The sequence below is a fragment of the Herpailurus yagouaroundi genome, unplaced genomic scaffold (assembly GCF_014898765.1).
Source record: "Herpailurus yagouaroundi ecotype Mexico unplaced genomic scaffold, PumYag 295, whole genome shotgun sequence".
Classification (NCBI taxonomy): domain Eukaryota; kingdom Metazoa; phylum Chordata; class Mammalia; order Carnivora; family Felidae; genus Herpailurus; species Herpailurus yagouaroundi.
Window position 1 is genome coordinate 4595323 of NW_024412512.1, and position 16118 is coordinate 4611440.

The 16118-nt window shown below is 58.5% G+C and overlaps 1 protein-coding gene and 1 long non-coding RNA gene across 2 annotated transcripts; both read right to left on the reverse strand.

Annotated features, from left to right (window-relative positions):
- Window positions 1-1185: 1185 nt before the first annotated feature.
- On the reverse strand, window positions 1186-6240 carry TUBB4A (tubulin beta 4A class IVa). Its single transcript, XM_040461982.1, has 4 exons — window positions 6081-6240; window positions 5417-5525; window positions 5193-5303; window positions 1186-2709 (listed from the first exon to the last, which is right to left on the reverse strand). The coding sequence occupies exons 1-4, from the start codon at window positions 6135-6137 to the stop codon at window positions 1649-1651; spliced, it is 1338 nt and encodes a 445-aa protein (XP_040317916.1). The 5' UTR covers window positions 6138-6240; the 3' UTR covers window positions 1186-1648.
- Window positions 6241-6608: 368 nt separating this feature from the next.
- LOC121021543 (uncharacterized) lies at window positions 6609-12009 on the reverse strand. Its single transcript, XR_005786582.1, has 3 exons — window positions 11529-12009; window positions 7052-7210; window positions 6609-6943 (listed from the first exon to the last, which is right to left on the reverse strand). It is a non-coding gene; the product is annotated as an uncharacterized LOC121021543 (long non-coding RNA).
- Between the last annotated feature and the right edge of the window lie 4109 nt (window positions 12010-16118).

A 16118-nucleotide genomic window follows, 5' to 3' on the forward strand; every position in this document is an offset into this window, starting at 1 on the left:
TTTTCTTTTCTTTTCTTTTCTTTTCTTTTCTTTTCTTTTCTTTTCTTTTTCTTCCTTCCTTCCTTCCTTCCTTCCTTCCTTCCTTCCTTCCTTCATCTTTTACTTTTCATTATTTTTTTAAAATTTATTTTGAGAGAGAGAGTGTGAAAGCAGGGAAGGGGCAGAGAGAGAGGGAGAGAGAGAATATCCCAAGAAGTCTCCATACAGTCAGCCCAGAGCCTGAAGTGGGGCTTGAACTCATGAACTGCGAGATTATGACCGGAGCTGAAATCAAGATTTGGACGCCTAACTGAGTCACCCAGGCGCCCCCCCCCCCATTATTTTTTTTAATGTCAGCTTTACACCCAACTTCTGGCTTGAACTGACAAGCCTGAGGCCAAGGGTGGTATGCTGAACCGACTGAGCCAGTCTGGCACCCCTTGCCGGTGATTCTTCGGCACACTGACGTTTAAGAAATACTGGCCTGTGGTCCGCTCTCTTAGTCCCTCTAACAATGCCGGAAGCCCCCAAATCCTTGTATTAAATCCCTTTCTGCTTAATACGCCTATGATGGTCCTTGTCCTGAGCTCTGGCTGACAAAGGGGAATCAGAGTTCTAGACTTAATGTGTCTAGAACCCCAACCTCACTGCTTGATGGCCATGGGACGTTGGGCAAGACTGTGTGCAGCAAATCACAATTTCCAAAGATGGTCACAGAGATGTCTCCCATCCCACATGCCCTTCTGGAATCTTTCTTCTCTACCCTCAAGGGGGTGGAGTCTACATCCTACCCCCTTGAACCTGGGTGGGCCTTTGTGGACCCCATCGATCAGGAGTCCAGAGGACGCTATGTGACGTCTGCAGCTGGGTCAGCAAAAGGCAACGTAGTCTGCCCTGCTCTCCTGGGATGTCTGCTCACGGGGAACCTGCCACCACGCTGTGAGGATGCCCCAGCTGACTATGCAAGGGTACTGATGCCCTCCGTCTACCCACCCCATCTGAACAAATGGAGGCTGAGACCACAAGCGGCTTACTCAACACCACACAGTTAGTTAGCAATACAGCCTGCTCTGTCCCTCTCTGAAATCTCTGCCGCCCTCCCCAGCTCCCCCAGATCAGATGTCCCTTCAGCACCCAGGTCCATCCCATAAAGCTCCCTTGCCGACCCTCCCGCGGGGAGATGATACAACGCACGGGGCAGACACCTGGCAGGCCACCAGTTTATTTATTGCGGGTGAAGCAGAGGGGAGGAGGCCGGGGAGGCTTGAGGGCGCAACGCCTTTTGCTCACATGCTCCAGGGCTTCTCCCTCGGGCGGCGGCAGCCAGCCCCCCACCACCCTGGCAAACCAAGGTTGGCTAGGGCCGAGGGGAGGGGCGGGAGCCAGAGGGAGACGAGGCAGTCCTAGGGGAGGCGGGGCAAGGCCAGAGGGGTGGACAGTAAACTGGGAGCACAGTGGGGTCCGTGGGGGAGGTCAAAGGTGAAGGAGAGGTCCGCGCGAAGGGAGGCTCCCGGAGAGTTAACGGTGGGGCCCACGAGGGGGTGCGTGCGTCCACGTTAGAAGAGCTACGGGGAGGGCGCCCGCGGGTCAAGGGTCACCCGGGAAGCGCGAGGCTCGGAGGGGCGGGCCCAGAGGCGGGGCGGGGCCGGGTTGCAGCGCGGGGCGGGGCCTAGGCCACCTCCTCCTCCTCCGCCTCCTCCTCGAACTCGCCCTCCTCGGCCGTGGCGTCCTGGTACTGCTGGTACTCGGACACCAGGTCGTTCATGTTGCTCTCGGCCTCGGTGAACTCCATCTCGTCCATGCCCTCGCCCGTGTACCAGTGCAGGAAGGCCTTGCGCCGGAACATGGCCGTGAACTGCTCCGAGATGCGCTTGAACAGCTCCTGGATGGCCGTGCTGTTGCCGATGAAGGTGGCGGCCATCTTGAGGCCGCGCGGCGGGATGTCGCACACGGCGGTCTTGACGTTGTTGGGGATCCACTCGACGAAGTAGCTGCTGTTCTTGCTCTGCACGCTCAGCATCTGCTCGTCCACCTCCTTCATGGACATGCGGCCGCGGAACACGGCGGCCACCGTCAGGTAGCGGCCGTGGCGCGGGTCGCACGCGGCCATCATGTTCTTGGCGTCGAACATCTGCTGCGTCAGCTCGGGCACCGTGAGCGCGCGGTACTGCTGGCTGCCGCGGCTGGTGAGCGGCGCGAAGCCCGGCATGAAGAAGTGCAGGCGCGGGAAGGGCACCATGTTCACGGCCAGCTTGCGCAGGTCGGCGTTGAGCTGGCCCGGGAAGCGCAGGCAGGTGGTGACGCCGCTCATGGTGGCCGACACCAGGTGGTTGAGGTCGCCGTAGGTGGGCGTGGTCAGCTTCAGGGTGCGGAAGCAGATGTCGTACAGGGCCTCGTTGTCGATGCAGTACGTCTCGTCCGTGTTCTCCACCAGCTGGTGCACCGACAGCGTGGCGTTGTAGGGCTCCACCACCGTGTCCGACACCTTGGGCGACGGCACCACGCTGAAGGTGTTCATGATCCGGTCGGGGAACTCCTCGCGGATCTTGCTGATGAGGAGGGTGCCCATCCCGGACCCCGTGCCCCCGCCCAGCGAGTGGGTCAGCTGGAAGCCCTGCAGGCAGTCACAACTCTCGGCCTCCTTACGCACCACGTCCAGGACGGCGTCCACCAGCTCGGCGCCCTCCGTGTAATGGCCCTTGGCCCAGTTGTTGCCGGCTCCCGACTGGCCTGCAGAGGGAGGGGGACGGGACGGGACGGGACGGGACGGGACGGGGTGGGGGTGGGGGTGGAGAGCGCGCAGGGGGGTTACGGGGAGAGCTCCCCCTCACCCCGGCCATCCTAGGAGTCGAATAACAGCAATGAAATTATTATTATTGTGTTAGCGTTACTGTGGGTCGTTCTTGTGGTCTGCCTCTATCCTTGCTGGCTTCTCATCCAGCAGCCAGAGGGGATCCTGGGAAAGCCGGAAGCCATTCATGTCCCGCTTTGGCCCCGAAGCCTCCTGCTTTAAGCTCAAAAACCAGCTGGGTCTTTGAATAAAAGCCCAAGCCTCTCCGCCCCCACTCGGCCCACAGGGCCCTGCAGGACCTGCGAGCCCCTCTCCCTGCTCTCACCTCCTCTCTCTTTTCTGGCTCACTCTTCTCCAACCAGAGGGTCCTCCTTGCTGTTCCTCCAACACACCAGGCCCAGTCCTGCCCCAGGGCCTTTGCACATGCATTCCCTCTGCCCGAAATGGTCTTCCCGCAGATACCCACATGGCTCTCTCACCTCCTTCAGGGCTTTGTCACTCTCACTGAGGCTTTCCTCCCATTTCTTATTCCTCTTCCTTGCCTTTTTTTTTTTTTTTCCCCCCTGAAGCACTGACAAACTTACGTGTTCTTGTTACTCATGTCCATTGTCTGTAATCTCACCGGGAAATGTGACCTCCAGGAGGGCAAGGATTAGTATTAGTGGATGGGCCGGTATTTTTGTGAAAAGGTTAACATTTCTTCTCATTCCCTCCTTTGACTCCACCCTGGTCTGACCTCATCAACCCTGTTCTGGACTGGTTCCCACCCGCCTCCCCACCCTCTACAGAACAGTCTGTTCTCCTGCCAGCAGCCAGAGGGCGTCTGTGAGCACCTGAATCATGTCCCACCCCCCCCTACCCACAATCCTCCAGGGCTCCCACTTCCCCGGGGGCACAAGCCCAGGTCTTCCCTGCAGCCCACAGAGCCCTAAACAACCTGCCCCTACCCTGTCTCGTGCCTGCACTCACCTCCTCCCTCTCTCTCCCTGGTCCACTCTGCTCTAACCGCATCGGGCTCCTTGCAGTTCCTCCAGCACACCAGGTGCTGCCCCAGGACCTTTGCGCCTGCTGTTCATTCTGCCTGGGATGCCCTTACCCCCAGGTACTCACATGGCTGACTTTTCTTTCGGGTCTTTGTGCCATGTCACCTCCTCAGAGAGAAACGGGATTGCCAGGCAGTCGGTCTCCTGACTCCACACTTTTACCGCTGCCTCCCCACCCAGGCTCCCAGAAGCCTTCACATCTGTTGGTCCCGATGGAGCCACCCATAGTTATCCTAGACTCCCTCACACCCTTTGGTCAACATTGTTTAGTCCTTCCACAGCCATATCCCAAGGACGTATTGTATGCCATACCCACACGGGAGCATCGTTATCTTGCTGAATCATCACACAGACCAGAGAGGGGAAGTTGTTTGTCCAAGGTCACACAGCCTGTCCTGTCAACGCGTAGGCTTCAGACTCTATAAACCACCCTGCTCTGAGGAAGAGAGGTTCCCCGGGGTGCTGGGGGAGAGGGTGGAGCCCCGGGGTCTGAGGCCAGGTGGGTGGGTGTGTGCAGCCAGCCTGACCTGGGAGGCACTAGGAACAGTGTCTCTGAAGGATGTTCACAGAGCGTGTGTGCCCCAGGAACCTGAGCGCCACAAATGTGTCTGCTGTCTTCACGTGTGCTGTTCCCTCGGTCTTGCACATCTTTCCTCCCTTCAATGCCTCTTGGTCAGTCTAGGTCCTACTCATATTTTAGGCTGCAGGTATTAACAGTGATTGTGATAATGAAAAGTACAAATGCTTATGTGCTTTTTCCTCTCTGTTAGATACGGTTCTGAGTGCTCTCTGCATATTCACGGCTTTAAGCCTCACGATTGTGATGATGAGTAGGTCTTTTTTATAATCTCTGCTTTAAAGATGTGGAGACTGAGGCACAGAGAGCTGAAGGAGCCTGTCTACAGTCACCCAGCTGACTTTCAATCAGTGGCTGAGTTGTACTTATTTAGCTTCTCTGTTGCACATCCCTCCCCTGGGAGGTCGGCTCCAATAGGGTAGAGAATCTTCTCTGCTTTGTTCTTCTGGGGTGACGGCAGGGCCCGGTATGCCGTAGGTGCTCAATAAGTTATTTGTTGAATGCGTGAAATGGCAGAACTGGCATTTTCACCCAGGCAGTCTGGCTCCAGTCCATGCTGTTAAATTAAAATGCCACCTCCTCCAGGAAGCCTTCTCTCCACCCTCCTCCCTAGCAGATGCCCGTCCTGGGCTCTCACGGTGGCCTGTGTGTCCTCCATCACAACCCTGACTGCCCTGTTCACCTCCCCCGCGGGGCTGTGGGACCCCGTGGCCACCAGAGTCTCCTAAGCTACGCGGGGGGATTTTTCACCAAGCATTTGGAAGTCAAAGGAGCACGGGGGCTTCCTGTGCCTGGAACTCACCAAAAACAAAGTTGTCGGGCCGGAAGATCTGGCCGAAGGGGCCAGAGCGAACCGAGTCCATGGTGCCCGGCTCCAGGTCCACCAGCACGGCTCTGGGAACATAATTTCCTCCTGCAGGGAAGCAGATGGAGGGCGGCTGGGGGTTGCGGGAGTGCCAGGAACCAGCATCCTGCCCCCTCCCAGCCTCCCCACCCCCACTTATGCAGGTGCCCCCGGGCCCCTACCTGTGGCCTCATTGTAGTACACGTTGATTCTCTCCAGCTGCAGGTCACTGTCTCCGTGGTATGTGCCGGTGGGGTCGATGCCGTGCTCATCACTGATCACCTCCCAAAACTAGAGGGATGGCGGGGGTGGGGGTGGGGGTGGGGACGGGTAAGGGCAGAGGGCGGGGAAGCGGGCGGCCAGACCTGTCCCTGCCTCTCCGGGCCCACGACCTCCAACCGCCTTCCTAGCTGCCACCTGTCCCCAAGCAAGGCGAAGGGGGGACCTAGAGGCATGGTGGGGAGGGCAGGCATGAGGCAGCAAGAAGGGAGAGGTGGGGGCGGGGGTGGAGCCGAGTCACCACCTCGGCGGAGCCTGCCGGTGTCAGCTCGCCCAGGCTGCAGCGTGCGGGGAGGGGCAGGGTCCCTTTGTGCGCGTGGAGAGGACAGTGGGCCAGCTGTGCAGCCAGCTGTGGTCAGCGGACGGAAGGCTGGGCCCCACCCCCACAGGCCTCTTTGTTCCCAGCCTGGCCCTGCCCCCGCCCCCCCCCCTCCCCTAACCGTCCCCGGGGTCCTGGCCTCCCGCGGACCCCATCCCTCCGAGAGGCCCCAGGTGGGGGAGCTCTGCGGAGCCCGTGGACCTGCTCGGCTCCTCTCGGCCGCCCTCGGGGCCCCAGCCCCCGCGCACCTTGGCTCCGATCTGGTTGCCGCACTGGCCGGCCTGCAGGTGCACGATTTCCCGCATGGCGCTGGTGCTGATGGTGGACGCGGCGGCGGCGCTGGCGCTGGGAGCTGCGGCGGCGGGACGGGAGGTGGACGCGGCGGCGGCGGCGGCGGCGGCGAAGCAAGGTCCCTGCGCCCCCGGGGCGCCTCTATATGAGCGGGCGGGGCCCGCGTCACGGCCGGTCACCGGCCCGCCCCGCCCCCTGGTCCCGCCCCGGGACGGAGGGTGCCGGGGTGGAGGGATCCCTCCGGGGGCCCAGGCTGGGGCACGCCGGGGCCCCGTGCGCCCCCGCCGCGGGCCGTGGGGTGAGGCCCCTCGAGCTCCACCTAAACATTTCCTCCCCCACCCGCTCCACCCGGCTCCCAGCCGGGCCTGGCGACCGGGGTCTTGCGGGGATGGGGCGGGGAAGGGAGAGCGCCGAGTAAACGAGCTGCGGATCGATCCCGTCTCTCCCCCATCCTCCACCCCCGCCCCCCCCCCCCCCCGGGCGGCCCTGCCTCAGTTTCTCATCCGTAGCCTGCCTCCTCCTTCCGTGTAGGTCTCCTTTGCCAGAACCCTTGCGACAACCGAGAGGACCCCTAGTGGGGCGAGCTGGGGGGGCTCCGGAGCTGCGGTCTGTTTTGGGGGGCGGGGGGCGGGCGGTTCCTGGAGGACTTGTCCTGGAGCCGCATAGTAAGTGACACCACGATTTTTCTTTCATGTTTGGCTGGGGATGCTTGTGGACGCTGATGGAGGTTGTGGGGGACAGTGCGCTCCCCCTGGACACCTCTGTTGGGCTTTGGGTCCTTGGCAGGTGCGGCCAGCTCCAGCCTTGCCTGGCGTTGAACCTCAAGGAGTAAGATTTACAGCTGGATTATACATGGGATGGATAGATAGCCCCTGGGACTGCCTTGCCGCCCCCCCCCCCCCCCAATAGGCACCTCTCTTCGCCTTACCTTGGCATTTCTTGTTAGCTGAATGACCTTGCACGGTCACTTTGCTTGTCTTTGGCTGAATTTCCTTATCTGCAAGATGGGGCGGTCAATGCCTGCCCTCTAGGGCCATGGGGAGGGTCTGATGAGATGGCCCAGTTAACAAGCCAGGCCCGACTTTCTCTGCACAGAGTAAACAATACATTGTAGCTGTTGGTATTACAATTATTATCAGGGGCTGGACAAGACTTTCTGTGCTGAGCCTCCAGTGGAGGCCAGACCCCTTGGGGCCACCTTCTGCTGACCTCTAGCTGTGCCACGGGCGGAAGCCTCGTCCTCACCTCCTCTGCATCCCCCGTGGCCTCCAGCTATTGGGGGGGGGGGGAAGGTTAGTCAGGTTGGCTACGTGGCTGGGACCTCACATTTGCCATGGCTTCTGGTTTTGACCCGTGGTTCTCAACAGGGGGACACTTGGCCATGTCATGTCCAGACAGGGGGTGTGTGTGGTCCTGCCATCTAGTGGTGAATGTTGCCAAACATTCTACAAGGCACAGTTTAATCCCTCCCCCCTCCCCCCCCAGCCTCAAGAATGATCTGGCACCAAATGGCAATAGGCCTGAGAAACCTTGTGTTATTAATTGGGGGAAAAATGGAGACCCCCGAGCTCTCATTAGACACAATAGGTTTCTGATGGGTTAGACAGCTGTTTTATGGTTTAAACCAGGGTGACCCCCACCCCCGTATCTGTGGGTCACTTCCTCTTGCCTACCCCCCCCCCCGGGGGGGGTATTTAAATGTGTGCAGGGCTCACAGTAGGTCAGATGATTATGAAGGCAGAATTTCTTAGGGGCGGTGTCAGCGAGATCCTGTAACCCAGGGGGTCTCAGCTGCGGTGCCGTGCTCCCCCAGGGGATGCTTCCCAATGTCTGGAGACATTTTTGCTTATTACGACCTGGAGGTGCTACTGGCCTCCAGTGGGTGGAGCCCAGGGATGCCACCCAACGCTCTACAAGGCAAAGCATTATCCAAACTCCAAATGTCAATAACGCCAAAGTGGAGAAACCCTGATTTAGACCTTTGAGGTTATGACCCAGTGTGTCATCACTGACCCCTGAGACATGGATTTCCACTGACCCATGTTAACATGTCTCGAAAATCCCGCGTTGGCATTTTGTAATTTTTTCATATAGCAAGAGTCATAAAAAATATAAAAATGGAAGTGGCCCTGCTGGGAGGGGCTGACTTGGGGCTCAGCCCCAGAAAAATGGATGTCCTGGGTCACTCCGCCAGGGCAGGGCTGATCTGGGTCATGGATTGAGCCCCAGAGAGCAGGGCGTCCTGCTGGGAAGTGTACCTGGGAAGGGACGGTCTCTAGAGAGTATGGGCTCTATGGTGTCGTCTATGTCTGTCTGCATCAGGGCCTCCCTGGTGGTCCTCAGGAGAGCAGAGGGAGGGCAAGGGGGAAGAGAGTGGAGAGTCAGGGTGGTCTTCCAGCCCCTGGGGTTGCTGGGACCTGGCTGGCAATGCCTGAGATGTGAAGAAGCCAGAGACAAAGAAAGCCTGTAGGCATGAAGGCAGAGGGGGTTGGGGTGGGCTGATGTCACTTGTACCCCATGGCTGCCCCACCCTGGGAGGTAAAATGTGCCAGGCCCCCAGGCACGCCGACCCTCCCTGGTAGCATGCTTTCGCCTACCACCCAGAAAGCCGTCGAGGCTCTCCCTCCGGGAATCCGAAGACCAGATTTATACTGGTGGTGCCGAGAGTCCAAGATCCGGATGTGGCCAGTGAATAGAGCCAGGGACAAGAAAAGGAGCTGGATGACGGGCTGTTAAGAGCCTGTGTTTTTTTTTTTGTTTGTTTTTGGCTTCAGGAGCGGGTCTGCCCACAGAGCTGGGGGCAGCTGCGCAGGGTCTCAAGCCCCAGGAGCGGGTATGCAGAAGGACTCCCCACTGCAGTTTTGCACCCATCTGCCTGCCCGGCCCTGGGCAGCCATAGTGTGAGGCAGGACATTCTATCTTGCCAGTTTCGTATGGAAATGGATTTCAGCCTCTAAAGAGGCTATTGGCTCTGCACCCCACCCCCCCCAAACCAGCACTGTAAGCGAGCTAGCTCTATGCTGTGAGCCACACGCCAGTGTTGGGAGACATGTAGGATGCCGAAGAGAGGGTTTCCCATGCAGTCTGGTGAGACCCTGTGGGGAAGCTCACGGTACCCCCACCTCTTGCCGGGGGTCACAGCCCCGATCGAACTGGGTTGGCGTCATCAGGGAGCCCCGAAAGAGCAGAGGATGGGCTCCTGATTTTGCAACGGAACACAGAAAGCAAAATCCCATTTTAAAACACCAGGTTAAGTTACTACCTCGGGATGAGCAGCAAGCACAGGGAAGCGGCTGCGGGGCATTTCAGGAGAAATCGGGCATCAGCACTTGGGGAATACTCGTGAGGTGGGGGGGATTCCCAGAGACCCAGAACATTCCGCTCACTAAATGGACCACCCTTTCTGAGGTCTGCAAAACCCAGGAAAGGCCTGCCTTCTAATTGTGTGTGATCTGTCCACCGTGTGGGGGCCACACTGCCACCCCATCTGTGAGCCTCAAGGCATTGACATGCACCCCAACTCCCAGTCCACCTCGGGGCAGGGGTGGAGTCTGTTTTGCCTATTATTAATGATAATGGTGATATTTTAGCCAGATCCTGTTCTAAGTGCTTTGAGTGTGTCAGCTCGTTTGTGCTTTAGCTCGTGAAACCACAACCCTAGGAGGCAGAGGCGGTTTATATGCCCATTTCACAGGTGGGGAAATGGAGGCCCTGGGAGGTTGAGGATTTCACACACAGTTGAGGCTGGGAATAAAGTCCATACATTCCAGGTCCCAAGCCCCTGATCTTTTATCACTGTGGGAGGTGGTAGTTATTTGGTTACTTGGTCTTTAAAAAAAAAGGGGGGAGGGGAAGGCTGTCAGTCGAATGGGCGTCTTTCAGGAGGAAAATGTTGCCGGTGTGACCAGTAGCTGGTGTGAGCCGTGTGACTGTCACGTGCTCCGTGGCCTGGCCTCTGTCTGTGCCATTGTGTCTGCCCACCATGCTCCCTGAGTGCTGTGGGCTGGCTCCGCTGTGTGAGATCTCATGCCACCACCCAAGTCTGTGCTCTCTTTGTCCCCTGGGTCATTGACTCCTTTCCGGAGGTTTCCCTTCTCCCCAGCTCCTCCTGTCACCTCTCCGCCCAGACCTCAGACCTCCACCTCCCCTGGGCCCAAATCCCCTTCCCCCTGCCCTTGGCGGAGTCCAGCCCTGGGCATGAACCCAGCCTGGCACAGGCCCTCTCCAGCTGCAGAGAGGGGGAGACGGAGAGTTCTGGAAATTGCTGTTGCAGGACAGGGATGCTGAATGAGCCTTAAGAGGAGATAGGCCCTCCCCATTCTAGCCCTCCCAAGTCCAGGGGCATACACCAGCTCTGTGGAAGCCGTGCCTGGCGCTGGTGGGGGTGGGGGACAACGGAGCATTCTCTGGCCTTGCCCGGTGGATGGCCCGCCTCCCACTAACACTCGCCGCCAGATACGCCTTGGAGTACATCCCCGAGGAGGCGTGCTCAGAATAGAAGGATTTTCTGGGAGACCGGTGGGGGAGGGGCGGAGGAGGGCTGACACCTGCTGACCTCAGATGCGGCTGGGGTGTGGCAGGGGCTGCTTCCTGGGTTCCCCTCAATGCCCGCCCGCTCGCCTGGCATCGAGGACATTCTCGGGGTGCCTGGTGCAGGTGTCGGCGATGTAGCTGCTCTCATAGTTGAAGGAAGCTGGGTTGGGCAGGGACCGTGCCAGGAAGCGGGGCCTTAAGAGACTTGTGGTCATCTCATGCCACCAAACACGAAGGTCCCCAGATGCTTGGAGACCACGGCCACGTGGGGGCTCTTCGTGAGGGTTGGCAAGCTTACCTGCAGGCCCTGGACCCGGACCACCTCTCCCAGGCTGGTCTGCGGGCCACACTGGAGAGGGGAGGGGTCACCGCCGGGGGCAGGGGTGCAGCACGAGTGGGAGCTCCCCAAGCCTGTGTCTCAGACAATCTGCATTTCTCCCTGTCAGTGGGGGACAGGTGGGGCTGGGTTCCCACCAAGCCAGGCAGAAGGGCATCGCTTCCCGTGTCACCAAGAAGGAGGGTGGGCATCCCCCTATTTTATGTCAGACCTGGGCGGGAGTCCCACATCCGGAAGGGGCGGGACTTCCTGCTACACCAGGAGAAACGTGTGGGCTTCCTCCCAAATGTCAGAAAATGGGGGTGGGGGGGGGAACGACTTTCCTTTTCACCAGGATAAAGAGGCAGGATGTCCCCTCTATGTTTGAAAGAGGTTTCCCAGCTCCCCAGAAGAGGGGCAGCACCGCATCCTGCTTTATCAATATGAGCGGTGGGCTTCCCTGTGTGTTGGGGGGACCGGGGCTGTGCTTCCTCTGTGCCTAAGGCACCGAGGCAGGCATTTCCTCTATTCTGTGTTAACAAAGGGTGAGCCTTACCATGTGGTTCCTCAAGGAGAGGGGTTCTGTGCCGTGGAGCAGCGCGATTTCCCATCTCGTTGGGAGCAGAGTTGGTACCTGCCCCTGCCTCCGGCTTACGCTTTGCCAGAAAAAAGGGGGGAAGCTGGCCCGTGGCGTGTCACCACTGCACGGGCGGAAAGTGGCCAGCCCCTCACCCTGAAGAGGCAGAGTCAGAAGCCCACGATGGTGAATACTGAGTCCTCGATGGTGTAATGGGCCCCCCGGGGGTATTTGGTGGTAGTGTCTTCGCAGGAGAGGCCTTGCATGTAGGGTAAGAACAAACCGCTCTCGCTCGGCTCACTGGGGATGCTGACTGCCTGGGGCGGACAGTTGGCCTGACGCTGACTCTCCTTAGGCCTTCCGGCCGGTCTATCCTGCCTGCATCTCCACAGCCTGGACGTGGTGGCAGGGTGGGGAAGGCTGTGTAGGGAAGATGGTCTGGACAGAAGGCCAGAGGAGGACAGAGCTCCAGGGACCCATGCGTGGGTGGGGTCCTGTGCACAAAGTGGGTAAGGGGTTAGAATAATGAGGGGGCAAGGGTAAGGGGGTTCCTTTCTTTTCTTTTCTTAAAATGTTTTATTCATTCTTGAGAGAGAGAGAGCAAGTGGGGAAGGGGGGAAACAGAGGATCCAAAGCAGGCTCTGCAGTGACAGCAGAGAGCCCAATCCAGGGCTCGAACTCACAAACCATGAGATGGTGACCTGAGCTGAAGTCGGACGCTTAACCTACTGAGCCACCCAGGCGCTCCTGGCTGTGAATCTTCTTCTGTTTCTTTCTTGGTGAGCGTGAATCTCTGTCTTTGTAGGTATGGAACCATGTGTTTTTGGAAGTGTGTTTGTGTGTACGTGGGTGTTTTGGTACGTGCACCTGTGTGCTGGGGATGTCAATGAAGGCAGACGTGTGCGTCTTGGTGCGTGCACGTATGCACCATGCATGTGTTGTGTGAATAGTGGTTGTGCGCGCGCGCGTATGTGTGTGTGTGTGTGTGATTATGCATGTGTGTTCATGGAAGTGTGGTGTGTGTGTGTGTGTTCGTGCCTATATCTATGGCTCTGTGTCTGAGCTGGGTGATATGGTGTGAATACTGTGTGTGAGCATGGCCTGGGGCCCCTCACCTGACACCCCATCCTGAAGTCAGGCAGGGCAGGGGGGTCTCGTCTCAGGCTGTCAGGCCCACCCACCCTAAAGGCTTACTCCCAGACCTGCCACCCTCTCGTCCCGTTGCCCACTGAAGTCTGGTGGAGCTAGGTAGTTGGAACCTAGCCTCCTACAGCCCCCAGCTCCCTTCCTGGGCTAAGAGGGCAAAGCTAGTGTCCCAACCTGCCCTCCTCTTCCCAGCAAAGGGGCTTTGGTCACCAGCTCTACCCACTGGGGAATTGGGGGCGGGGCTGGCATATGTCAGCCACACATCTAGACTCCAGGCAAGCTCAGGCCATAGACGTACATCCACACACAGAGTCCGACATACACAATTACACGATACAACCACACAGTCTGACCCAGACACACACACACACACAGAAACACTGTGTGACAATATACCCGCAACACATATAGGCCCATCTAGACCCAGACACACACCAAGCTACGCAAATACCATCAGATCCATCCCAACCCAGATTCATAGTCCCAGGCTCAATCACAGAAGTCACGCACAATAAACACACCTCTCTAAGCCAATACAACACGACAACACAATAACATACGACACAGAGACCCGGAGACACGCATACATATCACAGAGTCAGATGCACCCAGATAAGCTCTACACTCACACCTCAGCACAGATGTAGCCAGATGTAGAAACAGACTGACGTACACATGTATGTGACATGCACGCATGAACACATATGCCTGGAATCGTACATTCACATGGATGTAAGTACCTCACAGACCAATCTCAGATACACAGATAGGCTCAGAGACTCACTTACAAATACACACAGCCAAACATACACAGAGATACACAGTGCAGACTCTCTCTCTGCCATAGACACACAGATACACAACTCAAAAAGACACACAGTGAATAAAATCATACGAGAGACTGAAAAAAAATTGTTGAAGGGGGAAAATAAAGTCATATGCAAGACTGACAAAAAAGAAAAAAAAAATGCACAGCCGGATGCTGTTCTGGGCACACAGACCCAGGAAGACAGGTCATACTTGTAGAGAGTCCGTTTCTCCTCCATGCACACAGACACACATTGACCCAGTCACCCCAGAAATACACTGATGTAGACATGTGACCCAAGTACATGCCCAACGGCAGCCAGCCAGCCAACAGTCCAAGGACCCTTGGATAAAGACAGGTAGATAGACCCCTCCACAGATCTTTGGGTGTCGTGATTGGGGGGTGCTCAAGGCTGGTGGGGAGGGGGCTCACCCAGCAGCAGACAGAATATGTCCAAAGCCACCAACATCCTGGGGGTCCAGATGTGCAGCAGGGGGTGGGGCAAGACTGTCCTGCACGGGTCCCCAGACCAGGCACTGGTACCAGATCACGAGCTGGGGCAAGGCCAAAATGGCATGTGGTAAATTCATCAACTGCGGGCGACAGGGTGGGCACACCCATCTGGACTGGAATTAGTGTCCTGTGAGCTGGACGGGGCCACAGAGGGGAGACACGGGCCTGGACAGTGAATACCACTGTGGCAGGGGTGGGATCCCACTGCAGGCAGGTACTTAGATGGCCAAAGGGTTAGGGCCTTCCAGAGGAAGGGCAGGGCTGGGGAAACTGAGACCTCCCTAGCTCCAGTAGCGAGGAGCCCCTCCACCCCCATCCCACACCAGGAACTTGGTGGCTTTGGGGTAGGACCTTGATAGTGTGTGTGTGGGGGGGGGGGGGGGACCTGGAAGAAGGAAGGGTGGAACAAAAGGGGCGGGGCCTAAAGGAATTGGACCAAGTGACCAGAGGCCCCGCAGGCCACAGAGCGCCCGAGGAAGTCAGACTAGGGATGGGGGTGGTTTGAAGGCTTGGCCTGAGAAGGGGCCGCAGAGTTCCTGAAAGGTGGAACCAGGAAAGGGGAGAGGACTTTAGATAGGAAACAGAAGGACGGGGCCTGGGAAGAGGGTGGTTCTGGACTAAGAGAGGTACCAAAGTAAGTCGGGGAGGCGAGTGGGCGGAGGGCCTGGAGGCTGATGGCAGGGAAGTGGGCAGAATCTGGTGAGAATGACCCGAGGTGGACGCCACCGGGGGGGGGGGGTGGGGGGGGGTAAGCAGGGCCTGGAAGTCAAGAGCTGGGGGAAGTGGGCGAGGCCTGGGGAGAATGACAGAGAAGTGGGCGGGATGGGGAGGCTGATGGCTGGGCAACTGGGCGGAGCCCAGGGAGAATGACGGAGTAGTAGGCGGGACTTGGGGCGAGGGTTGGGGGGATGTCTGGGAAGTGGGTGGGACTGGGGAGTGGGACTAGGCCTGGGAGGGGGATGGGAGGATGTGGGCGGGACTCGGAGTGGGAATGGGCGGGGCCCGGGTGGCTGACGGCAGGGGGAAGTGGGCGGGGCCTGGGGATAATGACAAGTAAGTGGGCGGGGCTGGAGAATGGTCAGGGCTTGGGAGAAGGGTCAGACCTGGAAGGGGCCGACCCACCTTTCTTAGGGTCAAAGTCACGTCGGCGATGGCTGGTAATTCTCTCGCACCAGCGGCCTCTGCCCTGGACATTCCAGAACTTGGACGAGTCTTTGGTGGTCATTTTCTGGCCGAGAGCCAGGCGGGGCGGGCGAGCACCCCTCCGTCTGCGCTACCGATCGCCCCGCCCTGCCGAGCACCCTAGGCGCGTCTCATTGGTCGGCCGCGGACCAATGGGAATCCGCCTCCCGGCTCACTGGGTCTTCCGAGGTACCGCGGGCAGCGCCGGGCAGGGGCGCGGGGCTAGGTCGTTGGAGCCGGGCGGTTGAGGGTCTTCCGTCCCACTGCAGCTTCCCGGCTCTGTTTCCGGGCTTAAGGCCTGACTGATCGGGTTTCGGCTGCCTGTCTCCCCGCTGCCCCGTCGCCACGCCCCTTCCTCACCCGCCTTTGCATTGAGACCAAAGACCTAGAAGCACCTTCTCTCTACCCTCAAGTAGACCGCCTCCCTACGCCCACTCGCTTTGCAGCCGGGGGTTGAGGCTCCTGATCCACCAGGGGTCGCCCGCGGCCTACATTGGGTGCCGCTGCCAAGGAAAGGGACCTACAGATTCCTCAAGGAAGTGAAAGACAGGTCCCCGGGAGAGCCTGGGTTCCCACTTAGGAGGGGAGTGGATCTTGGACGATTGAAGGATGGGCTTGGGTTCCTTTGGGTTTGTTCCCTTGTACTTTGCATCTTTGTTCCAAGTGTCTTGCGTGTCTCTCTAGGTCAACTTGCGCCATTGTGTTACTTATGTGCCTCCGGTGGTCTCTGGGTGTCTGATACTGTGTGTCTCTGATGGCATATCCCAGGAGGTTTGAGTCTCTTTGACGCTGTTTATGTGTTAGTGGGTATGTGTATAGATTTGATGGCTGCTCTTGGGTATCTACGAGTATGTGTCCAGGTATGTGTCTCAATGTGTGTGTGTGTGTGTGTGTGTGTGTGTGTGTGTGTGTGTGTGTGT